This window comes from Nerophis ophidion, linkage group LG03 (genome assembly GCF_033978795.1).
Source record: "Nerophis ophidion isolate RoL-2023_Sa linkage group LG03, RoL_Noph_v1.0, whole genome shotgun sequence".
Lineage (NCBI taxonomy): Eukaryota > Metazoa > Chordata > Actinopteri > Syngnathiformes > Syngnathidae > Nerophis > Nerophis ophidion.
Window position 1 is genome coordinate 26,471,457 of NC_084613.1, and position 26,703 is coordinate 26,498,159.

Below are 26,703 nucleotides of genomic sequence, written 5' to 3' on the forward strand. Positions count from 1 at the left end.
AGGATCTGTTTCTGCTCGCGCTGCCAGCGTGTGACGTCCTTTTGGTTATTGCTTGTTATATCTACTCATCATCATTCAGATTTTGCAAATGATGTGAAGATCCGCATCATTTCCCTTATAAATGGCGGTGTAATTTGCCCACTAGTGAGACATTTTCTTAGTGAGAACAGACTCTCGTCCTGTGGGGTTTTCTTTCCTTTTGATGTCATTTTGGAGGTGATAAGTAGCTTCCTGTCTCCCGGTCCCAGCCTTACAGCCCCGTGCAAGGTGCGAGCAGCATGCAGGATTGTTTGAACTTGCATTGATCCAGTGAGGGATTACAGCTGGGTCATTGGAGAGTTGGGGAGAGCGACAGTCATCAGGGCGGATTAACCACTCGCTGTTCGCTTGGCTGCTGTTCTTCCGGGTACGTTCTCCTCGCGAGTTTAGGTCTAATATATGTTTTGATTCATGTTTTTAGTCTCTATTTGCGTCATCATTTTATATGGTAGCATACGGTAGGGCTGGACGATTATGGCAAAAATAATAATCACAATTATTTTGATTGAAATTGTAATCACGATTAATTACACAATTATTCATTAATTTGTGAACATGAGTATTAATTGTACCACCAAAACTCAACTTTAAATATGGTTTAAAAAAAAGAAGAGACAAATAGACCGCAAAAAGTAAAATAGTAGTAATAACGATTGAATGTTTTTGTTATATATATCAATATAAAAAAACAATACAACTAAGTTTTTTTTCAAATCAGTTTTTTACCTTTTACACTTATTTTACCACCATAGAGTGTGTGCTTTTTGTGTCAAATAACTGTATAAAATGTTTGTTAAAGGCCTACTGAAACCCACTACTACCCACCACGCAGTCTGATAGTTTATATATCAATGATGAAATATTAACATTGCAACACATGCCAATACGGCCTTTTTAGTTTATTAAATTACAATTTTAAATTTCCCGGGAGTTTCGTCTTTCGAAACGTCGTGTAATGATGACGTGTACGCAAGACGTCACAGGTTTTTAGGAAGTATGAGCGCTGCGCACACACACAGCTAAATGTCGTCTGCTTTAACGGCATAATCATACAGTTTTTTGGACATCTGTGTTGCTGAATCTTTTGCAATGTGTTCAATTAATATTGGACAAGTCACAGTAGAAATATGGAGTTGGGAAGCTTTAGCCTTCAGCCACACAAACACACGGTGATTCCTTGTTTAAAATTCCTGGAGGTGAAACTTTCCTACGGATCAGAGCGTGGTCAAGAGAACATGGATCCCGACCACATGTCAACCAGCAGGTTTCGGTGAAAAAATTGTGGTTAAAAAGTCAGTTCTTAACGTAGAAAAGCTGAGCTTGTGCCGTCCAGAGCTGCCGTTGACTCCCCTGAGACACTGCGCGTCAAGACACCCGTGGAGACACCCTTCCGACTATCAGGTAATATTAAACTCACCAAAACACCAGCAACACAATAGAAAGATAAGGGATATCCCAGAATTAACCTAGTAAATGTGTCTAAAAACATCGGAATTTTTTTTAAACTTTTTTTTTTTTTCTAGTCCGTCGCTATCAATATCTTCAAACACGAATCTTTCATCCTCGCTCAAATTAATGGGGAAATTGTCGTTTTCTCGGTCCGAATAGCACTTTTTGTTGGAGCCTCCCATTATAAACAATGTGAGGATGTGAGGAGCCATCAACATGTGACGTCATCGTCTGCGACTTCCGGTAGAGGCAGGGCTTTTCTCTTAGCACCGAAAGTTGCGAACTTTATCGTGGATGTTCTCTACTAAATCCTGTCAGCAAAAATATGGCAATATCGCAAAATGATCAAGTATGACACATAGAATGGACCTGCTATCCCCGTTTAAATAAGTAAATCTCATTTCAGTAGGCCTTTAATTTAATGCAATAATCATCACATTTATTGGTGCAATACATGTTTGGATAATTTTGATCAGTATTTTTTTTTTCTTTATATATTTTTGTGTCCTGTCCAGCTACTGAAGCAAATCATATTGTAAAAGAACTAACTAACAATATCTAACTGCCGTAAAATAGGTTGCATTCGTGGACAAATCGTGTCTTCTGGTATCGATCACGTAGCGACAGTCCCCACAATGTGCTACGTGTCCGACAGGGGACTCTGATCTGGCGGTAGCGCATCCTGACGGGCCCTGGTTCCCTCATTTTGAAACATTTGTCACAGACACCCCTTTTTGGTAGGCAAGGGAGGGGGATGGTTCAATGCCCAACATTTTGACTGCAAGTTAAATCAGACTCCTCCTAATGGAATAGTCGACTACTCTGTGACACCTTTAGTATAAAGTTTTACCTTGTTCGAGGCCTGGGTGATACATCGTTTTTATCCATATATTAAAGTTAAAAAAAATAAATACTAGTGTTATCAGTAGCGGTAGTTTAGATTTGAGGCAACAGGCATGGAACAAACGACTGCACGCTGCAAAGTTTGTTCAAGCACAACAAACTTATTCTAGCATCTGAAAACGAAGCATCGAGTCAAGTGGCGGAAGTGCGACTCTTTACTAGGTGAACAATACCGCAACAACAAAATCCAGCAACAAAGCAGTTTACTGTGGTGAATTATTTTACAAAGGCAGCATTGGCTATGGAAAGGAGCACAATATACAAAGCGTTTACTGTAGCCTATGTTTATCCATTTACTAAAACTATAGTCATCTTACTGTTTTGCTTAAATATTTATTTGCACAAAATGTACAATCCTACATTTTTATTTACAGAAGAATGTAGTCAAGACATGTATTACTATCTATTGATTATTGGCATTGATTTATTGGAGGGTTTTTTTGTTTGCATGCAATGTGCTTGCAGTGGACCAAAGTGGTATTTTTTTTGTCTTCAGGCAAAACTTTTTGTTTCTTTGGTTGTATTGCAGCTTCAGCCATGATAGCAGTAATTGCACGTAAGCATTTGCATCGACTTCCGTCTAAGTAACGAATGGTGAAAGTGATGTATGCCGTAAAGCAATTTGGAACATTCATAGTTTTTTTTGTTGCCGGATTCCTGCTTCCCTCTTCAAAATTGTGAATCAGACCCTTGAGGCCATGACAGAGGTGGCATTGAACTAGTTGTAAGTCCATGTATCATCCCAGAAGTCATGAAAATATATTATGAAGGTTGAAAGGTTACTTAGTGCTGCTTTTAAGTTTTGTAATCAATCAGAAATATTCCATCCATCCATCCATTTTCTACCGCTTATTCCCTTTTGGGGTCGCGGGGGGCACTGGCGCCTATCTCAAGCTACAATCGGGCGGAAGGCGGGGTACACCCTGGACAAGTCGCCACCTCATCGCAGGGCCAACACAGATAGACAGACAACATTCACACTCACATTCACACACTAGGGCCAATTTTAGTGTTGCCAATCAACCTATCCCCAGGTGCATGTCTTTGGAAGTGGGAGGAAGCCGGAGTACCCGGAGGGAACCCACGCATTCACGGGGAGGACATGCAAACTCCACACAGGAAGATCCCGAGCCTGGATTTGAACCCAGGACTGCAGGACCTTCGTATTGTGAGGCAGACGCACTAACCCCTCTTCCACCGTGAAGCCCCATCAATATTAAGTAGTTAAAATGCGGCAAACATGGATACGTGTGGAGAGTGTTTTTTTTCCGCATTTTTCCCATAATGTGTCAATACCTGGAATTTGGGGTTTGTTTTCCCGGAAGGCAACGGAAGGTTGGCGCGGGCAAGGCGTGAAAGTAGGGACATACTTATTTATTACGATAAAAAAAGGAACAAAAGGCGCGCACAAGGCGGAACTAAAAAAACTTGGCTAATAAAACGAAAACTTGCAGAAAGGCAGAAACTATGAACATGAAACAAAACTCGATAACTGTGACATAAAAAAACAAAAACTTACGTGGCTTGGTAAGAAGCAAAACTATGGACAGTATCAGAGGTAGCATGGCATAAAGTGAACAGAGGTAAGGTAAAGTCACCAGGCTGACTTCCTGGCAACTTTCGGTTTAAATAATACTGTGGTGATGAGTGAAAACAGGTGCGTGAGATGGAGACAAGTTGAAAACTAATGGGTTGACATGGAAACAAAGCAAACAAGGAAGTGCAAAAACAGGAAACAATGGAGTCTTAAGCAAAAGAGAACATAACTAAAGAAAACATGATCACAAGACATGACATAATGCATTTCAGGGAATTTAACATGTTTCTAATATCTACAAAGTTCAGTCAGCAGGTTGTGTTATGTTTGACCATGGGTGTTGACTTTTTGGGTTAGTTTATTTGCGTCAATTCATGGTCATCAACCTGAATTTCCCTTCGCTGTCGGTAAGGTTGGCAAAGTTGCAGAAATTGCACGCTTCAGAAATTTTTAAAATGAACCCCCCAGGCCAGATTCTTGAATACACTCGTAACGTCTCGCGGGCAAAACTGAACATGTCGGCGGGCCACACTTAGTCCACTGGCCGTAGTTTGGACACCCCTGCTTGGAGGTAGTTTTCTGAGGTTTAAAGAAGGCATCATAGAAGAAATGATGTTGTCTAGGCTGGAAAGGGATTTTGAAGTTTAACACCCAAGACCCCTCTTTTCCTGCCGGGGTGTGTTGAAAGCAACTGTAGCAACTGTACAGCACGCATCTGAGTGCGGCATGCTGTGTCACTGTGTGAAAGCACACACTGTTGTGCCGCTTGCCTGTGTACACTCTTCCACTCTGGCCTACACTGTCCCAGAGTAAAACCGAGTCTGTATATATGTTATTTGAATTAAAACCATCACATGAAAGGCAACTCCAAAAGCAATAATTACAGTATAGGGCGCACCGGATTATAAGGCGCAGTGCCGATGAGTGGGTCTCGTCAGGTCTATTTTCATACAAAAGGCGCACCAGATTATAGGGCGCATTAAAGGGGTCATATATACATATTTTTTTCTGAATTGAAAACACTTCCTCGGGGTCTATATAAGGCTGGAGTGCCATCTACGGGTTGGGGAGGAGACCCTGCCCCAAGTGGAGGAGTTCAAGTACCTAGGAGTCTTGTTCACGTGTGGGGGAAGAGTGGATCGTGAGATCGACAGGCGGATCGGTGCAGCGTCTTCAGTAATGCGGACGTTGTATCGATCCGTTGTGGTGAAGAAGGAGCTGAGCCGGAAGGCAAAGCTCTCAATTTACCGGTCGATCTACGTTCCCATCCTCACCTATGTTCATGAGCTTTGGGTCATGACCGAAAGGATAAGATCACGGGTACAAGCGGCCGAAATGAGTTTCCTCCGCCGTGTGGCGGGGCTCTCCCTTAGAGATAGGGTGAGAAGCTCTGCCATCCGGGAGGAGCTCCACGTAAAGCCGCTGCTCTTCCACATCGAGAGGAGCCAGATGAGGTGGTTCGGGCATCTGGTCAGGATGCCACCCGAACGCCTCCCTAGGGAGGTGTTTAGGGCACGTCCAGCTGGTAGGAGGCCACGGGGAAGACCCAGGACACGTTGGGAAGACTATGTCTCCCGGCTGGCCTGGGAACGCCTCGGGATCCCCCGGGAAGAGCTAGACGAAGTGGCTCGAGAGAGAGAAGTCTGGGCTTCCCTGCTTAGGCTGCTGCCCCCGTGACCTGACCTCGGATAAGCGGAAGATGATGGATGGATGGATGGATGGATGGGGTCTACATAACATGTAATGGTGGTTCTTTGGTCAAAATGTTGCATAGATTATGTTTTACAGATAATCTTTAAACCGCTTTCTGACAATTCCTTCAAGATGCATTGTTTTGTGGACGGTCTTATTTACGTGGCTCACCTGCAGCATCTTTTCTCTGTCATCTTTGTTGTAGCGGTGTAACGTGCAAGGACAAAAGTATAAGAAATGTCAAAAGCTGGAGCTAACTGTTTTAATGGCATTCAGACTTTACTTAAATCAAAAAAAAAAATAAATGGGTTGTACCTGTATAGCGCTTTTCTACCTTCGTGGTACTCAAAGCGCTTTCACACTACTTTCTACATTTACCCATTCACACACACATTCACACACTGATGGAGGGAGCTGCCATGCAAGGCGCTAACCAGGAGTAAGGGTGAAGTGTCTTGCTCAGGACACAACGGACATTGCGAGGTTGGTACTAGGTGGGGGTTGAACCAGGAACCCTCCGGTTGCGCACGGCCGCTCTTCCACTGCACCACGCCACAATAATGAAGCAGCATCTCATCTGTGGCTCAGTACTGCAACAACAACGCCGGAAATGTGTCCCGTGACAAAACCATTCGACCGCAACTTTAATGACTCAGGTTCCTCGGGTGAATAATGTAAATTCAATACACTGGTATGTTTTAGCCCTTTCATGGCGAGTTTACTGACAGATATAAGTAAGAAATTTAGACTAATTTACGTATACTAGATATGGCAACAGCAGAGGATGAAAGTTAAGAAGATAGAGAAAATGAAGAAGCTTATCGACTACGGTGTTGCCACAGACTACAAAGGCGGAAGCGCGCTAATTTTCAGGACTTATGCAGAGCTCAAATACATATCAGCAGGTACCAGAAGGTAAGACAAGTTGCTTTTGCATAATATTGCAAAACAAAGCGCCACATAATATGTCTTACCTTATACACACACCATCATAATACTTGTATGTTGAAGCTCAGTACAATCCATCAAGGAGTGCGGCTTCATAGCTTACCAAAGTCGTACTAAAACATGTTGAAAGACTTTTGAGCGCTGTGTATTACGTAATGTTCTATATTCTCAATGGAACATATAGCCTTCTGGTGTTGTTTACTTGAGTCATATCGCAGTCTGCACGTATCTCTCATGTGTGACTGCCATCATATTGCAGTCCACGCATATCTCTTATGTGTGACTGCCATCTACTGGTCACACTTACCATTTTACTAAGTAACAAATAAAATAGCTTTGATGTCGGTAAGCACTACCAAAACAGACCCACCAGGTTATAAGGTGCAGCGTCGAGTTTTGAGAAAATGAAGGGATTTTAGGTGCACCTTATAGCCCAAAAAATACGGTAGCTGAAAGTCTATATTTTATACACAAACTTACCTTTCTCTTTATTTCATCACTACTCCCCTTTTTCACATTATGTGCACACGTGCTGCTGTGCTGGCGCTTATTAATTGTGCCTCATTAGTTGCCGGGGTAACAGAGGTGATGTATAACATGAGCTCACAGACAAGAAGAAAGTAGGCAGATAACTAGACAAAAGAAAGAAATAATGAAATCACGTCTGAAAAGAGGGCCAGGGAGGTATTTGTTGTTGGGGTTGGGGATGTGTGTTGGGGGGGGGGATCAGCCGTGTGCCAGATTATCATCAGGAGACATTAACACTAGTGGTGCTGCAGGGGCCACAATCCTGCCTTTCACTACTGGAGAGGGAGATAAGCTCACAAAAAGGATGCGGTGGAGAGAAGACAAGGGGGTGATGTGTGGCATGAAAGGGCTGGCTTACCTCCACTTCCCTCAGGCCAACAGCCTCATTTACAGGTACAAAACTCGTGATGAAACCTTAGAACAAAGAGGCTGGATGTTTGTTTCCTACTACACTGGTGTCAGGGTGCCATTGAAACAAATTGGTAAAACCGTGGCTTTAGGTTCCTCAGCCCCAGGCCGATTAGTGACACAAGACCTGTATTATTTTCATGTTTGCTTTCACAGAGTTGGCGTATACGTACATTAGGTCTGCACAATTTTGAGAAAAAATACCTACCGTATTTTCTGGATCATAGAGCGCATTGGTATATAAGACGCACCCACTACATCGTATAATTTTTCCCATATATTAGCCGTACTGGACTATAAGCTGCAGATATATACGGTGTGTTGTGAAAATATTTATCTAAACAGAAATATTTTGTAAATGTTTATTTACATACCCTAATTGTTTTTCAACCAATGCCTGTAAGACGGCAGTGAAACTGCAGATCAAACAAAACAGAAGTCATCGTCATGAGTAAGCTGCGGAAGCTTACTCTCCAATCAGCTAAACAGACTCAATGACTCCACGGTGACGTTTTGGTGAATTTACTGAGGAATTTGTGAAACTGGAACAATACAAATAGAATGCCATTGTAAGTTAATAATACTAATACAGACACTAGTAAGCCTGTTCTAACATGACCCCATGAATTGATTAACGTGGACCCCGACTTAAACAAGTTGAAAAACTTATTCGGGTGTTACCATTTAGTGGTCAGTTGTACGGAATATGTACTGTACTGTGCAATCTACTAATAAAACTTTCAATCAATCAATCAATCAATCAAAAAACTGTGCACCAGTGCACTAAGCAAGGTTCATAAAGACATGGATGACAGAGTCTGGTGTGGATGAACTTGACTGGCCTGCACAGAGTCCTGACCTGAACACGATAAGACACTTTTGGGATGAATTAGAATGGAGACTGAGAGCCAGGCATTCTCGACCAACATCAGTGTGTGACCTCACTATTGCGCTTTTGGAAGAATGGTAGAACATTCCTATAAACACACTCCGCAACCTTGTGGACAGCCTTCCCAGAAGAGTTGAAGCTGTAATAGCTGCAAAAGGTGGGCAGATATCATATTGAACCCTATGGGTTAGGAATGGGATGGCACTTCAAGTTCCTATGTGAGTCAAGGCAGGTGGCCAAATACTTTTGGCAATATAGTGTATGTGAGCTTGCATCCTTTTAGGAATGTAGCTCCAGCATAATCTTGATATAATGTATAGTATATCAGTGATTCATTCTTATGTAACCAATGGAGTGCTTGGGGGAAAAAAACAGGGTCTCCGCCTACCAATTGTAAAGTCAACGGGAACGTGTGTGTACTGTTAAATGAACCTTCCAGAAAGTCCACCAAAGTGTAACCACAAGAGAAGAACCTCCCTTGTTGTTTAGTCTGGGACAAATAGTCACAGTGGTGTTAAGGGGAAAGATCAGATGGGAAGGGTGTCCCCGAGGTTGTCCCTCCCTTTCCTCCTCTCCAGCTTTTCCCCTTTTGACGGCCCCGCAGAGTACATGCAGACGTGCAGAAGAATAACAGGAAGTGGAAGGGGCAGGAAGTGGAATCTTGTCTACACTGTGCCTATGATTGGATTCTGAGGATAAGCAGAGAAATCCTGCTGCAACCTGATCCGGGCACTGGCCATAGTTCTTATGATTTCATCCTGTGCATGCTATAAAGCAGGCCAGACGTGGCTTTAAACAGCAGACATTTGCTTTAATGCAACTTCATTGATCTGAAAAGATCTTGATTATGGTTTTTTTTTGGGTTTTTTTTAACCATCAATACTGTTTTTATTGTCCAGATTCCAAAGTATCCTTAGCTCTTTGTTGGGGTGTTTATTTACAGTGGTAGGCTTCGGTATTGCTCAAAAAGGTTAATTTTGTCTTCTTATTCATATACCTTTTCAAATTTGTTTAGATTAGATTAGATAGTACTTTATTTATTCCGTCAGGAGAGTCCCTTCAGGAAAATTAAAATTTTCAGCACAATCCCATTCATGATCCGACAAATCGCTGACGGGTCTGCCGGCTTCCAGCGCCCCTTACAAAAAAGATGAGATACAGGTAAACAAGGGATGAGGTAATGGGAGAAAAAAATAGAAGATTAAAATAAAATAAAATAAAAAATTGGTCTGGGCTTCACGGTGGCAGAGGGGTTAGTGCGTCTGCCTCACAATACGAAGGTCCTGCAGTCCTGGGTTCAAATCCAGGCTCGGGATCTTTCTGTGTGGAGTTTGCATGTTCTCCCCGTGAATGCGTGGGTTCCCTCCGGGTACTCCGGCTTCCTCCCACTTCCAAAGACATGCACCTGGGGATAAGTTGATTGGCAACACTAAATTGGCCCTAGTGTGTGAATGTGAGTGTGAATGTTGTCTGTCTATCTGTGTTGGCCCTGCGATGAGTTGGCGACTTGTCCAGGGTGTACCCTGCCTTCCGCCCGATTGTAGCTGAGATAGGCGCCAGCGCCCCCCGCGACCCCGAAAGGGAATAAGCGGTAGAAAATGGATGGATGGATGAAAAAATTGGTCTTAGCCTGGGCCCCTGGAGAAGGGGTGCAGACTGAGGCCAAGGGAAAAAAACAACTCATAGCCATAGTACACATCCCTCTTACATGTGTGTAAGAGGGAAACATCAAACATCAAAGAACACAGAGGACATTAAAGACATTAAAGCAGCAGATACAACCAGACACTTCTACATACAGCTATGAATAAAAAGTAAAAGAAACATATACACTGTGGTGGCCTCTGCGGTGTTTCACGCCATCGTCCGCTGGGGTGGAGGGAGCATGGCCAGAGACAGGAGCAGACCCAACAAAGCAACCAAGACAGCCGACTCCACTCTCGGCCAGTGTCCAGTCCGAATGAATGAGCGAGGATACGTCCAAGGTGACTGAGGTGTCCGACACCTGCTCACCCCGCCAAGACACCACGAAGCCTCTCCGTCCCAGGCGCTCAGTGCTAGCTCCGCAGCCCTGTCCCCTCATCCGCATCTCCTCCAGTCCCTCCAAACCGACTCAGGTGTGGCAGACACCCAGCAGCTGGTCTCCATGTCCAAAAGGCTCCCGGGATCAGTAATCAGACCATATTTTTGGTATAGTAGATGAAATCTTTACCTGACAAGTTTTGACTGTCAACTGTGGTGTTCTTCAGAGGGGTCAACCTGAATCAAAACAGCGGGCCATGAAAAAACACAAAATAAACACGACAGTTAAACCTCACACAGTTACATCCAAAAGACAAAATAACAACAAGACCAGAAATCATGCAAAAAATCATACATCGGACAAACCGGGAGGACATTCAGCACAAGGAAGAAAGAACATCAGATAGAATGCGATAAAGAGACAACTGGAAGGTTTACAAGAAGCCTAAAATAAAAATCTGACCAGTAAATCTTAAAATCAGCCATATCAGATCATTGTAAAATAATTAACCTGGACCGCGACAACAGCAAAATCATGGGGACAGAAAGTAACAAATTCAAATGATGGATTAAGGAAGTGATCAAATTAAGGAAGCGGCCAAAGGAAACCATCATTCAGGATGAGGGAGCGTACCTGGTACTCCCCCCTCCATTAACCATCAACCAGGTGGACTTGACAGCTGTGCCTGGTTGGCCAGGCCTATGAGAACAGCTGATAAACAACACGCCACTGTGGTCAGGTGAAACTTCTGAAGAAGACTGCAGATGACAGTTGAAACATGTCAGGTAAAAATTCTACCTAATATACCGAAAATATGGTCTGATTACAAGAACATTTGAAAAAGGCTTCGGTATTCTTGTGGTGGTTGGAGCTAAATTTAGCTGTCCACTGACTAGTTAGCGCTATTGCCATCCAGCTTACAAGTTTTGAGGTGGAAATGGAAAGTCGTGTCGGAACAGAATTGGAAACAAACGGTTTGTACGTCAGCCTCTTTCACGCAGATATGTAGCAACATTCCCACGAGAGAAAACACCAATTTCCTTGTGTCTTCCACGTAAAGGCCAGAAAAGTTGGGATATTGGGCCTAGCTTACAGTTATTGGATAATTGGGTGGCGACGTCCGTCTCAACATCTAACGTGACGCGTATAATACTTGTCAACTTGACAAGTACGGTATAGTGAGTTTTGGGTGTTCGACTTCACACATTTCTACCCTTCCACATTTCCGCCGCTCCACTTCATAATACCCCAGATACTACCTCCTATAGCTGACAAGTTGGAGTTCACTGGTGGAAAAAGGCTGAGATTGACCTTTTTCTGCCTTGTGACAGAATACTGGGAGCAAAGTTTAAAGAGCATTTGTATGCAAGGATATTTTGCAATGCCGTGTCAGCTGTGATAAAGGGGGTCTGTGATGATTTTAATCTAAATCCAGCACATATCTTTTGGTTTCGATCAGTGTTTCTTAACCCTAGGGGGTTGCCAAAAATATTTGTAGCAGTACTTAGTTGTAATACACTTGTCCACCACTTTTGGCAGTAATGGCAAAATCAAACAAAAGGAAGAAGTCCGGAGCTAGTTTAGTTCCAGTTCAGTTTCAGTTTATTTGGAAAATGCATACAATACAATATGCATCACATATTTCCAGTTTCATTACAGCACGTCCGAAAAGAAGCTAGCTTATTTGATCCTACCCCGTTTCATATCAAAGCAATTTCATCACATTTCCCTGTTCTCTGTTTGTAACAGAACAGAGTGAATAAATAAATTATTACTAAATAATATACCATAAGTAAACACATATTAAATACATCAATAATCATTATCTCAATAAAAAAGTTCAATTTAGAGTCATAGAGAAGTCTCTTAAGCGCGAAAAATATGACTACAGTGGTGAAGATGTATTTTCTTATGCACTTTAATTTTATTGACAGTTTAGTTAAAAAAAAAAATTATAATTTATTTCTAATTTAGTTAATTTTATCATTACAAAATTGTATGTTTATTTTTCATTAGTTATTTTTGAGTCCCTTATTATGCAACATGTTTTGGATAATTTACTTATCTAATCAGCCTGACAAAAGTCTAAATTTTATGTGTTAAATAGATAATGATTTTTTGTAATTAACATATGCTTTCATATCAATAAATACATACATTGTAAGTAGGTTAGACATAATTAATAATTAGATGAATATGATTAAAATAAAGAATAAGATTATTAACTCAGTGTTCATATTTTGGTGGGTCCCGAGCTCCTCTTTAGTGGAAAAGTTGGTCCCCAAAGTCAAAAAGGTTAAAAACCCCTGGTCTGCATAACATGTATTAGATATGCTTTGGGGTAAATAATGCGTACATTTTGCTCCACAGTCACATTTATAACCTACATTCTGTGCATGTTCGTTTTTTGGAGGCGTTACCAGATTGCAAATGAAACCACGGCTCATCCTCTCCTAAAGTATCATAATTTAACTTATAACCTGGTGCGTCTGTTTTGGTAGTGCTTACCGACATCAAAGGTATTTTATTTGGTACTTGGTAAAATGATAAGTGTGACCAGTAGATGGCAGTCACACAAAAGAGATACACGTAGACTGCAATATAATGGCAGTCACACATGAGAGATACGTGCAGACTGCGATATGATTCAAGTAAACAACACCAGAAAGCTATATGTTCCATTGAGAATATAGAACATTACACACAGCGCTCGAAAATCTTTCAACATGTTTTAGTACGACTTTGGTAAGCTATGAAGCCGCACTGCTTGATGGATTGTACTGTGCTTCAACATACAAGTATTATTATGGTGTGTGTATAAGGTAAGACATATTATGTGGACTGGGGATTATGGCTGAAAACTGTATCACGATATAAGTGTTTTATGTTGGTCAAACTCTAAAATCACATTGACCACTTTACAAAAACCTCTTAAAATGAAGATGCTAAAAGAAGGAATATATAAGAAATGCTTCATAAGGTGTAACAAAATAGTACAAAGTTTAACAAATGCAAACATAGAGAACCCCGATAAGAAAACTTTTTTGCAGATTTAATGCCAGGCAGTCCTAGTTGTGCTCTGAAGAGTGAGCGTGGCTGAGGTGGTTCACGTTGGTCTGACTATTATCCGTTATTAAAAAATCCAGAAAAATGGCATATTGTCGAGGTGTCTTCTCCTGTTTTATCGACAACTTCCTTGCTCTCTGCATCACTCATTTTTAATTTCTCTTCTGCCTCCTAACAACGAATCAAACGCCAAACAAAGTGGCGCAACCCAACGTGATAGCTGATTGGCTGTTAGCGTGTCAGTGCCATTGATCAGTGATCACTTCCTGCAGAGCAGGTGCCTTTGTTCATGCAACCAACCTTGCTTTTTTACTTCCATTTTTTTCCGACATAAAAGAAAACAAAAAAATTCAGCCTTTTAAAGGCCTACTGAAATGAGATTTTCTTATTTAAACGGGAATAGCAAGTCCATTCTATGTGTCATCCTTGATTATTTCGCGATAATGCCATTTTTTGCTGAAAGGATTTAGTAGAGAACATCGACGATAAAGTTCGCAACTTTTGGTCGCTAATAGAAAAGCCCTGCCTTTACCGGACGTATGTGCGCGTGACGTCTCGAGTTGCAGGGCTCCACACATATTCACATTGTTTTTAATGGGAGCCACCAGCTATTAAGAGCTATTCGGACAAAGAAAACGACAATTTCCTCATTAATTTGACCAAGGATGAAAGATTCGTGTATGAGGATATTGAAAGCAAAGGACTAGGATAAAAAAAAAAAAAAAATCAAGTTTAAAAAAAAAGGCGATTGCATTGGGACGGATTCAGATGTTTTGAGACACATTTACTAGGATAATTCTGGGAAATTCCTTATCTTTCTATTGTGTTGCTAGTGTTTTAGTGAGATTAAATAGTACCTGATAGTCGGAGGGGTGTGTCCACGGGTGTCTTGAGGCCAGTGTCTGAGGGAAGTCGACGGCAGCTGTATGGACGGCGCAAGCTCAGCTGATCTTCGGTAAGAGGCGACTTTTTACCACAATTTTCTCACCGAAAACTGCCGGTTGACATTTGGTCGGGACTCATGTTCGCTTGACCGCTGTGATCCATAGTAAAGTTTCACCTCCGGGAATTTTAAACAAGAAATCACCGTGTGTTTGTGTGGCTAAAGGCTAAAGCTTCCCAACTCCATCTTTCTACTTTGACTTCTCCATTATTAATTGAACAAATTGCAAAAGATTCAGCAACCCAGATGTCAAAAATACTGTGTAATTATGCGGTTAAAGCAGACGACTTTTAGCCGCGAGTCGTGCAGCGCTAATATTTCCTTACAGTCCGTGACGTCACATGCATGCGTCATCATTCCGCGACGTTTTCAACAATAAACTCCGCAGGAAATTTAAAATTGCAATTTCGTAAACTTAAAAGGCCGTATTGGCATGTGTTGCAATGTTAATATTTCATCATTGATTTATAAACTATCAGATTGTGTGGTCGGTAGTAGTGGGTTTCAGTAGGCCTTTAAAGAACACATTTTCTATTGATATGGAGTACATGTCTATCGTGATATATATAGATTGATTTATCGCTCAGCCCTACTGTTAAAATATATTTTGAACACCAATGCCATTTTTGTTAGTTTGTTTCCTCAAACTCAACTGGCCTCAACAGAGAGCCTGCCCCTCTACTTAATGACCAAAAAAGTACGTCCACCTCATCGTGATGTCACAATGTAGCCAGACAACAAAACACTGAAGGCAGAGGCATTCAAAACTGCATGCAAGCTCACGCCAAAATACATGAACCCTATGATTTGATGCTTTGACAATGTTCGACATGAGTGTCTAACATTTTGAGGTCAGAAAAGAGGGAAGTCATCATAGGTCCCTTTGTCGCAGTACGACAACAATTTTATAAGTCACACCGCATTATTTCTTTTTGTCAGGTTTTGGGTGAAATGTGAAATAAGTGCAGAATCTAAGATCGACTAGCATTGGCAGTGAGGAAAGCATGGAAGACCACAAGATGCACTACAACAGTGACTAAAAGGTGTGACAGTAGCCACGTGTACATGGGCAAAATGTATTTAAAGGGGAACACTATCACAACTTCTGAGGGTTTAAAACCAATAAAAATCAGTTCCCAGTGGCTTATTGTATTTTTCAAAGTTCTTCTCAAAATTTTACCCATCACGCAATATCCCAAAAAACGGCTTCAAAGGGCCTGATTTAACCGTCGTTATATCCACCCGTCCATTATCCTGTGACGTCACAGCGTGACCACACAGAAACAAACATGGCGGATAGCACAGAAAGGTATAGCAATATTAGCTCGGATTCAGACTCGGATTTCAGCGCCGTAAGCGATTCAACAGATTACGCATGTATTGAAACGGATAGTTGGAGTGTGGAGGCAGGTACCGAAAACAAAATTAAAGAAGAAACAGAAGCTTTTGAGCCATATCACGACAGACAGCGGCACAGGATGAAGCATGGACGAATTCGACGATCGGCTTCTAACCAACGATTGGTATGTGTTGGTTTGGCATTAAATGTGGGTGGAGGGAAAGGCTGGATGCAAATATAGCTACAAATGAGGCATAATGATGCAATATGTACATACAGCTAGCCTAAATAGCATGTTAGCATCGATTAGCTTGCAGTTATGCCGTGACCAAATACTGTATGTCTGATTAGCACACTCCACATAAGTCAATAACATCAACAAAACTCACCTTTGTGATTTCGTTGACTTTATCGTTGGAAATGCATCTGCTTTGAGTGTCGCAGGATATCCACACATTCTTGCCATCTCTGTGCCATCTCTGTCGTAGCATAGCTATCGTCGGTACAGTGTGCAGAACAAACGACGGACTTTCGCATCTTTTGACCACTTGAATCCGTCTCTGTTCGTGTTGTTACACCCTCCGAAAACACACCGAGGAGGCATGATGTCTCCAAGGTACCGGAAAACAGTCAAAAAAACGGAAAATAACAGAGCCGATTTGACTTGGTGTGTGTAATGTGTTTGAGAAAATGCCGGGTCGCTTCATGATGTGACGTCACGGGTGAGAGGTCATTGCTCCAACAGGCGAACAATTAAAATGTGTTTAAATCGCCAAATTCACCCTTTTAGAGTTCGGAAATCGGTTAAAAAAACATATGTTGTTTTTTTCTGCAACATCAAGGTATATATTGATGCTTACATAAGTCTGGTGATAATGTTCCCCTTTAAACTGGTCATATTTCAGATTAGAATGTTAATTTGTACATGGACCCTGAAAAAAATGATCTTATTATCCATCTCATCCATGATCGATAATTTTCATTCATCACACCTTGAATCGGAGTACTTTACTTCGACATGCGCAGCGCCATACTATAAGCGGAAAGGTTTGTTATTGCTTGTTCTATGGCAGGTTTTGAAAAAGTAGTGACTTCCACTGTTAACAAACATGGCTTTGTGCATTTATGCTTACCCAAAGTTTTTTATAAGACTTTTTTCTTTTGTTCACTACTTTTGTTTTTGCTAGTCTCGTTTATAAAGGAACAAACTGAACAGTATGTCACGCTACTTCTGTACCTGTTGAATGGGGGGAGACAGCAGCAGGACAATTGCTTCATTCCGAGACTATTTCATTTAGACCTCCCTCCACCACCAAAGTATAGTGTATGTGAATTTCAAAAGATGTGTTTTTATGCGTTACTTGAGAAAAGCGCTATATAAATATAATTCACTTCACATATGTGTGTGTGTGTGTGTGTGTGTGTGTGTGTATACATTAGGTCAGGAAAAAAACACAGAGGTTATTTCATCCCTACAAGCCTGTTTTGCAGGTTGCCCTGTTTGTCAGGCTTGTAGGGATGAAATAGACTGTTTTTTTCCCCCTGACCTAACGTATATTCTGCTCTACCCCGGTATTGAGCACTGTATAACGGATACAACCACAGAAACCTTGACTATGTATTAAAATAAATATATATATATATATATATATATATATATATGTATATATATTTCTATATATATATATATATATATATACATATATATATATATATATATATATATATACATATATATGTGTATATGTATATATATATATATATTTATATGTATACGTATATACATATGTATATAGAAATATATATATATATATATATATATATATATGTATATGTATATATATATATGTATATGTATATACATATATATATATATATATATATATATATATATATGTATATATATATGTATATGTATATACATATATATATATATATATATATGTATATATATATATATGTATATGTATATACATATATATATATATATATATGTATACCAAAATGGATACATGGATGATACAGCAGAGGATTGGGAGAATGTCAGATGAAACCAAAATAGAACTTTTTGGTATAAACTCAACTCGTCGTGTTTGGAGGAAGAAGAATACTGAGTTGCATCCCAAGAACATCATGGAAACATCATGCTTTGGGGCTGTTTTACTGCTAAGGGGACAGGACGATTTATCCGAGTTAAGGAAAGAATGAATGTGGCCATGTATCGTGAGATTTTGAGCCAAAACCTCCTTCCATCAGTGAGACCTTTGAATGGTTGACCAAATACTTATTTTCCACCATAATTTACAAATATATTCTTTAAAATTCCTACAATGTGAATTCCTGGATTTTTTTTTACATTCTGTCTCTCACAGTTGAAGTGTACCTATGATGAAAATTACAGACCTCTGTCATCATTTTAAGTGGGAAAACGTGCACAATCGGTGGCTGACTATATACTTTTTTGCCCCGCTGTATATATGTGTGTGTGTGTGTGTGTGTGTGTGTGTACTGTACAAACGCTAACAGCACAGAGGGGATCTGTCAGAGTCCAACATGAGCTTTTGTGTCCAAAAACCCTGCTTTTGGGCACCGTTTGTTTGCCTGTGCAATAAATTGCGAGTGTTGCACACCTGCTGTCTCAATTCCCTCTAAGCTTGTCATTTCAAATCTGCGTAAGAGAACTATCATGGCACAGTCCATTAAGCCATCAGACTTGATCCCTCCCGCTGTGACAGCGTAAAGACGGGACATTCTCCATTCTTGCAGGTGTGCAGCCGTACTTAACTTTCATAAAATGGGTATCACAACATGGGAGATAAATTAAGAATGGGTTTGACAAAATCAGAACATAACGTCACGATGATATTACGTAATATTACTGCGCCTGTCTTTGTGTGAGCGTCGTGGTTCTCTGTCGCCTGTTTTGATGTGGTTTAGGATTTTCATGTCCGAGCTTAGTCAGACTTCTGCGGACATTTAGTAGGGTGATTTCAGTCAGGTTTGCCCACAGTGGAGCCCAGTGCAGAAAGCCAGACACCATAATTCCAGACCATCTTTAACCCATAATGACTGTGTGCCATTACAAACCGGTCATTTTCATTTACAATGCCGGCTCTCCCTTGGGCTGCCTTGTTTCACAATGGCATCTTGCGGTTGGAGTCGTTTCTAGCTTTGTACTAGATAGGGGGATGTAGTTGTTTAGACGTCTTTATTTGCTCAGTGTAAGTGATGGATGAACCTCCAGGGCAGGGGCCATAATTCTTCCTTCGGAGAAACAGATAGGACTGACATGGATGTTCCCCACGGAACATTGTCGTCAGGTTACCAGCTCATGTGGGAATATACTGAACACGCATCCTTTTCAAGTCACCTCCCCAGTTTTCCCTTCCAGCCCAGGAGACTGCAGCTGATATCAACCCCAGACTTGGTTCTGTCTTAATCATCTTAAGAGCAAAGTTGGCACCATGGTCAGCTAAGGGAGGTCATTTAGATGGTACTACTTTCTGTTTGCAAGCTGCTGGTAGATTAATAAAGGTTAATGAAAAATCACTGAGCATAATCAATCCATCCTTTATGGTGTGTTGTATCATACTTGCTTTGCATTTCTACATTCAAAACTGCTTAAAAATGTCAAAAACTAATTCTAAATAAAACCCAACAGGCAGTTTCTGGATCCTGGTCGACCGAATGCTATTATCTAACTTTAATCTTCAACGGTAGTATCTAACACTAGTATTTAACACTTGTACCTAACGCTCTTACCAAATGCTCTTACCAAACGCTCGTACCAAACGCTCGTTCCAAACGCTCGTACCAAACTCTCGTACAAAACTTGTGTACCAAACGGGCGTTCTTAACACTCATTCTTAACGCTCATACTCAACACTAGTACCTAATGCTAGGAGGTCATCTAATGCTCCTACCCAACACTCATACCCAAGGCTTGTACAAAACGCACGTGCCTAATGATTGTGCCTAACGCTCGTACCAAACGGTTAATACCCAAAGCTCATACCCAACGCTCATATTCAACGCATCGTACGCAACGCTCATACCCAACGCATCGTACCCAACGCATCGTACGCAACGCTCGTACCTAACGCATCGTCGGCAACGTTAATACCTAACGCTTGTACCCATCGCTCATGCCTAACGCTTGTGCCTAACCCTTGTACCCAACGTTCGTACCTAACGCTTATAGGCTATGTAATGCTCCTACCCAACGCTCGTGCCTAACGCTCTTGCCTAACGCTCTTGCCTAACGCTCGTGCCTAACGCTGGTGCCTAACGCTCGTGCCTAACGCTCATGCCTAATGCTTGTGCCTAACACTCGTACCCAATGCTTGTACCTAACACTCATAGGCTATGTAATGCTCCTACCCAACATTTGTACCTAAAGCTTATAGGCTATGTAATGCTCCTACCCAACTCTCGTGCCTAACGCTCGTGCCTAACGGTCGTGCCTAAAGCTTGTGCCTAAAGCTCATGTCTAATGCTCGTGCCTAATGCTTGTGCCTAACACTCGTACCCAATGCTCGTACGTAACGCTTATGGGCTATGTAATGCTCCTACCCATCGCTCGTGCCTGAAAATTGTGCCCAATGTTCGTACCCAACGCTCGTACCCAACGCTCGTGCCTAACGCTCGTGCCTAACGCTCGTGCCAAACGCTCGTGCCAAACACTCGTACCCAACGCTCGTACCCAATGCTCGTATCTAAGGCATGTACTCAACGCTTGTACCTGACGCTCGTAACGCTTATAGGCTGCGTAACACTCGTACCCAATGCTCGTACCTAACGCTTATAGGCTATGTAATGCTCCTACTCAACGCTCGTACCCAAAGCTTATAGGCTATGTAATGCTCCTACCCAATGCTCGTGCCTAACGCTTGTGCCTCAGACTCGTACCCAACGCTCGTACCCAACGCTCGTACCAGTCGCTCGTACCCAAAGCTCTTGCCTAACACTCCTGCCTATTGCTTGTGCCAAACACTCGTACCCAACGCTTGTATATAAAGCATGTACCTAACACTTGTACCTAACGCTCGTACCTAGCGATCGTATCTAAAGCATGTACCTAACGCTGGTATATAAAGCACATACCTAAGGCTCGTACCTAACGCTCGTAACTAACGCTCGTACCTAACGCTCGTATCTAACGCTCGCGGTTAAGATTCGTACCTAACGCTCGTACCTAACGCTCGTACCCAAAACTTGTGCCTAATTGACCTCATTGGTGTCACGGCCAATTATTTGTAATAGTCAAACAATATGTTTACAACTACAAAATTGGAAAAAAATACAATCAATTCATGTCTACTGTACCTATGGCTCATGCTAGTACTTTACATTAGCAGTAACACATTTGGACATATGATAAGTTAACCACTTTATTTGTAGTATATTAGGAACAGTAAAACACTGACATTTCTTCAACATTAACTGTCAGGCAAATTTAAAATGAGTAAAAACAAAACATATCCGCCTTTGTTACAAAGCAATAGCAGCTGGCCAGTTAGCAGCTACAGTAGGTAGTAGCTAACATTCGTCATGATCCACGTTGGTGTTCCACAGCGTAATGTTTTTACCACAAAGCTTTTGCGTGATTTTTGCGATGTATTTTACCCTGAAAATGTCAGTTGAATATCGAGTTCCTAGTGTTCAAATAATAAACAAAAAGCCATTAAATTCCAATTGATAGTTGCCTAATGATGAGGAGTCCTTGGACACAAAAGTCAATATTTAAAGACAGTTTTGCACAAGCACCATCTGTCCCACAAATGAAAGATGGATGGACATCATTACCTCAGTTCAGCGATAATGATGTGATAATTCGACAGGGTTTTGTTTGTTGTTTGAAACTGCATTGATGCAATACAATACTGTGTTAATGCTTCACAAGTGCAAGGCTGTCTTTCATTGACTTCAGCTGCGTTTTGCATGAGGAGATAAGGCCACGACATGTGGGTCCCATACTCCCGATGACATTGAGAACAGAAGACTCTTGTGCTTTGAAGTGCCTAAGGAGACATTTACTGAGTGGTATGTTAACTCGCTCGCTCTCACCATGTCCGTCTGTCTCTTTTTGTGTGTATTTTGCAGCTTTTGCCGACAACCGCTGACGAGTGTATGGTGTGTTGAGAAACCAAGAAGAAGAACCTGTGCATAATGTGCTAGGAGAGGCGGCGGACGAAAGTCAGTGTGTCGTGTTTGTCCGATATCGTCCAAGTGTCAGAGAGACGGGGAAAAGGACAGAGCCATGGGGCGAAAGAAGATACAGATCACCAGGATCATGGATGAAAGGAACAGACAGGTATGTTGAAACAATGTAGATCTCCTCTCCTTTAGATTATTTCCTGAATATTGGTCGCAGCTTGATTTGGATCACTTTAAAAGATTTGGAAAAGGGCCAAAAATGGTACGTCTTTTTAAAATGTTGATTACGGCATTTTTTGTCCAAGATACCTTTTAAACACAGTTAAAGTCTTGTAACGTTACTTTAGTGTCTTTCAACTTTGACTTTGTGAGAAGCAGTGTCCTGCACAGTGGACATGATTTATGTTAATCTTGATTAGGATCACAGTAAAAGTCTTTCAACGTCATCTCTATATTTTGACAAGGGCCAAAAAGGTTATGTCTGTTTAAAATGTTTACTAAGTTACGGCATTTTTGACCAAGATACTTATACACAGTAAAAGTCGTGTAACGTTTCTTTAGTGTCTTTCAACTTTTACTTGCTGAGAAGCAGTATCCTCCACAGTGTAGTTTTGATTTGGATCACAGTAAAAGTCTTCAAACGTCACTTCTCGATTTTGACAAGGGCCCAAAACCCTTACAGTTGAGTATTTTACAGGTGACGATGTAAACATCTAGTGTAAAGCAATCCTTTTTACTTTAGTGTCTTTCAACTTTTACTTTTTGAGAAGCAGTGTCCTCCACAGTGGACATGATTTATATTAGTCTTGATTCGGATCACAGTAAAAGTCTTCAAACGTCACTTCTAGATTTTGACAAGGGCCAAAAATGGTATGTCTTTTTAAAATGTTGACTCATGTTGACTTTTTAAAATGTTGTGAGAAGCAGCGTCCTCCACAGTGGACATGATTTATATTAGTCTTGATTTGGATCACAGTAAAAGTCTTCAAACGTCACTTTTAGATTTTGGCAAGGGCCATAAATGGTATTTCTTTTTAAAATGTTGACTCATTTTGACTTTTTAAAATGTTGTGAGAAGCAGCGTCCTCCACAGTTGACATGATTTATATTAGTCTTGATTTGGATCACAGTAAAAGTCTTCAAACGTCACTTCTAGATTTTGACAAGGGCCAAAAATGGTATGTCTTTTTAAAATGTTGACTCATGTTGACTTTTTAAATGTTGTGAGAAGCAGCGTCCTCCACAGTGGACATGATTTATATTAGTCTTGATTTAGATCAAGTAAAAGTCTTGTAACGTTACTTCTAGATTTTGACGAGGGCCAAAAATGGTATGTCTTTCTAAAATGTTGGCTAAGTTACAGCGTTTTTGTCCAATATACAATTCCTAATAGGAGTATCATCTGTTCTGTACTTCATATTGGAACATGACTGTTTTGTTGAACAGCTTCCAAGCACATATATTTATGGATGATGCATTGTTAGGTTACATTCAGGCATGTGACATTTCCACAAAAACGCAGAAATCCGCATTTTTAAATATTCATTCTAACTTCTATAAGTGAAAATATCACATGCACGTTTAAAAAAAAAAAGAAATATCGGTAAAAATACTATATTAACAACATTTGTTGAACGCGTGCCCCAGCCGCAGGTGTTTGCTGTTCTTCATGCCTAAACACTGCCTTGCCTGCACACTCTTGGCATTCTCTTGATGAGTTTCAAGAAGTAGTCACCTGAAAAGCTTTTCACTTCACATGTGTTTGAAGCTCATTGAGAGAATGCCAAGAATGTGCAAAACAGTAATCAGAGCATCCATCCATCCATTTTCTACCGCTTATTCCCTTTTTGGGGTCGCGGGGGGCGCTGGCGCGATCTCAGCTACAATCGGGCGGAAGGCGGAGTACACCCTGGACAAGTCGCCACCTCATCGCAGGGCCAACACAGATAGACAGACAACATTCACACTCACATTCACACACTAGGGCCAATTTTAGTGTTGCCAATCAACCTATCCCCAGGTGCATGTCTTTGGAAGTGGGAGGAAGCCGGAGTACCCGGAGGGAACCCACGCATTCACGGGGAGGACATGCAAACTCCACACAGGAAGATCCCGAGCCTGGATTTGAACCCAGGACTGCAGGACCTTCGTATTTTGAGGCAGACGCATTAACCCCTCTTCCACCGTGAAGCCCAGTAATCAGAGCAAAGGGTGGCCATTTTAAAGAAACTAAAGTATCAAACATGTTGTCAGTTATTTCACCATTTTTTTTTTTTTTAATATAAAACTCCACGTGTTCATTTATAGTTTTGATGCCTTCAGTGACAATCTACAATGTGTAATGAAAATAAAGAGGACACATTGAATGAGAAGGTGTGTCCAAACTTTTGGCCTATATATATATATATATATATATATATATATATATATATATATATATATATATATATATATATATATATATACTGTATATGTATATATATATGTACATGTATGAATATTTATAAATATTTATACATGTATATTGAAAGATATATATATAAATATTTATAAATGTTATAGTGTATAAAATGAAGTGGCAGGAATGTTATGGATAAACACACAATTGAACATACATGTAATTGTAAAAAGTTATAATGATATTTATTTCTACAAGTACATAAATGTGTTTTACATGGTATATCCTGCCCTCTTACGTGCTTTAGCGTTAGGTGTTGTTCGCTTATGATAGCAATTAGGATAGCAAGTGTTAGCTGTCATTGAATGTATATTCTATCATAACAACAACATGACTGCAAATTGCTTGTTTCTTCTCTTGGACTGCTTTTGTATGTGTGCACGCCCTCCCTATGCGTACGTCTTGACGAGACCGGGCGAGGGACCGCCGTAAACATCAATCATTTTATTTGGGCTGGTAAACTTGTTTTATTGCATTAACTTAATAATTGTGAAAAATATTGCTCTGTTAAACCACTAATGGTAATATAAACAAGCGAGTGGTGTTTTTGTTATAATTTTTGCTTTGAAAAAAGTTACTGTGAGAAGCAACTTCAAGTGCAAAAAAAAAAAAAAAAAAAAAAAAAAAAAATATATATATATATATATATATATATATATATATATATATATATCCATCAATTTTCTACCGCTTATTCCCTTTTGGGGTCGCGGGGGGCGCTGGCGCCTATCTCAGCTACAATCGGGCGGAAGGCGGGGTACACCCTGGACAAGTCGCCACCTCATCGCAGGGCCAACAAAGATAGGCAGACAACATTGACACTCACATTCACACACTAGGGCTATTCTCTCTCTCTCTATATATATATATACATATATATATATATATATATATATATATATATATATAGCGGGTGTGTATAAAATAGTCAGGATGTGTAATGAATACAAAGGATTATGGGTATTTGTTGTGTTGCGTTTATGTTGTGTTACTGTGAGGATGTTCTCCCGAAATGTGTTTGTCGTTTTTAATTGGTGGCTTCACAGCGTGGCACATATTACTAAGAGTGTTAAAATTGTTTATATCACAACCATTAGTGTACTCTGTGTCACCCAGTATGCCTTGCAGTCGTGTGTGTGTTGCCGCGGAAGCCACACACAACATTATGCTGGACTGACAAGCAGACCGTACATGTTGTAGTAGGCGACAAAGCCAATGGCTTCATAAAACGCCCTAAAACTTATTATCTGGGTGACTACCGGCAGTCATTCAGGAGAACAATAGCGTCTCTTATTGTCCTCTTCACTTTATGACTCAGGTCTGAAATAGCACTTTGGATGGCAAAGGATTCTGATCACAGAACCATGCATATCAAATATTTCCGGATGGTTCAACCACCACCCGCCCGAATCTAATTAAAATCTATTTTTTCGTCATGTCAACCGCCCGACCTGCGGATACTCCGCGGATGAGACCGCAAACCGCGCATCTCTAGTATGTATGTATGTATATATGTATATGTATGTATGTATATATGTATTTATACAGTATATATATATATGTATGTATATGTGTATGTATATATGTATATGTATATATGTATAGGAAAATTAAAATAGGTTTAATATTGGTCAAAATACTTAATCAAATTATTATAGTACATAAAAATACAATCGAATGTGTTCAATTAATCAATAGATAAAAATACGTGGTACTTGGATTTTAATGACATTTTTATTTTATTTTTTTAAGTCAACTTACCGTTTAATGCTGCTCATAATCTCTCAACAGCTATTATAAAAAAATACTTTTTCAGGTTAGCATACCATTTTGCAGCTGCAGTGTTAGGAAGATCTTTGCAGAAGTCTGCATTCTCTGAGTGCACTTAATGTATTTACCAATCTACTGATATGATTTAAAAACATCCCTGTCATCAAAACGCGCCTGTCAGTGTTCCAGCTCTGCTTTCCCCTCCTGCTTCATATCTACCATAGCAGCTGTCATTGTTTGCATTGATCGGAACAGACGTACCTCCCTCCCTGAAGTCGCAGGAGAGAGACCATGACATTTCTTTGTCAATGCAGTCATATTTACAGACACGCTTCCACCGCCGCCCTGCAATTTGGGCCAGAAAACTTGATGAGGCAGCAGGAGTTCTCGGCGGCAATGGGAACCTCATGGTATGTCTTGAGTGGACCAAGGCTGGTTCCAAGCACAGAGGGGATCCTGTGGCCTCCCCACACTGTAGTGCTTGTCCACCCCGCACCCCCTTGTCCACCCTGGCAGTATGTCCAAGTCTCCTTTCCAGCTGTTTGGTAGTAATTA

General features: G+C 40.8%; 1 protein-coding gene across 1 annotated transcript in view; it reads left to right on the forward strand.

The window, feature by feature from the left end:
- mef2aa (myocyte enhancer factor 2aa) overlaps positions 1-26,703 on the forward strand; it is a 226,389-nt gene that overhangs the window by 45,296 nt on the left and 154,390 nt on the right. The window contains 1 exon segment of the mRNA XM_061894774.1: positions 21,867-22,077. Coding sequence (XP_061750758.1) covers positions 22,024-22,077 — 54 coding nt within the window. The 5' untranslated portion in view covers positions 21,867-22,023.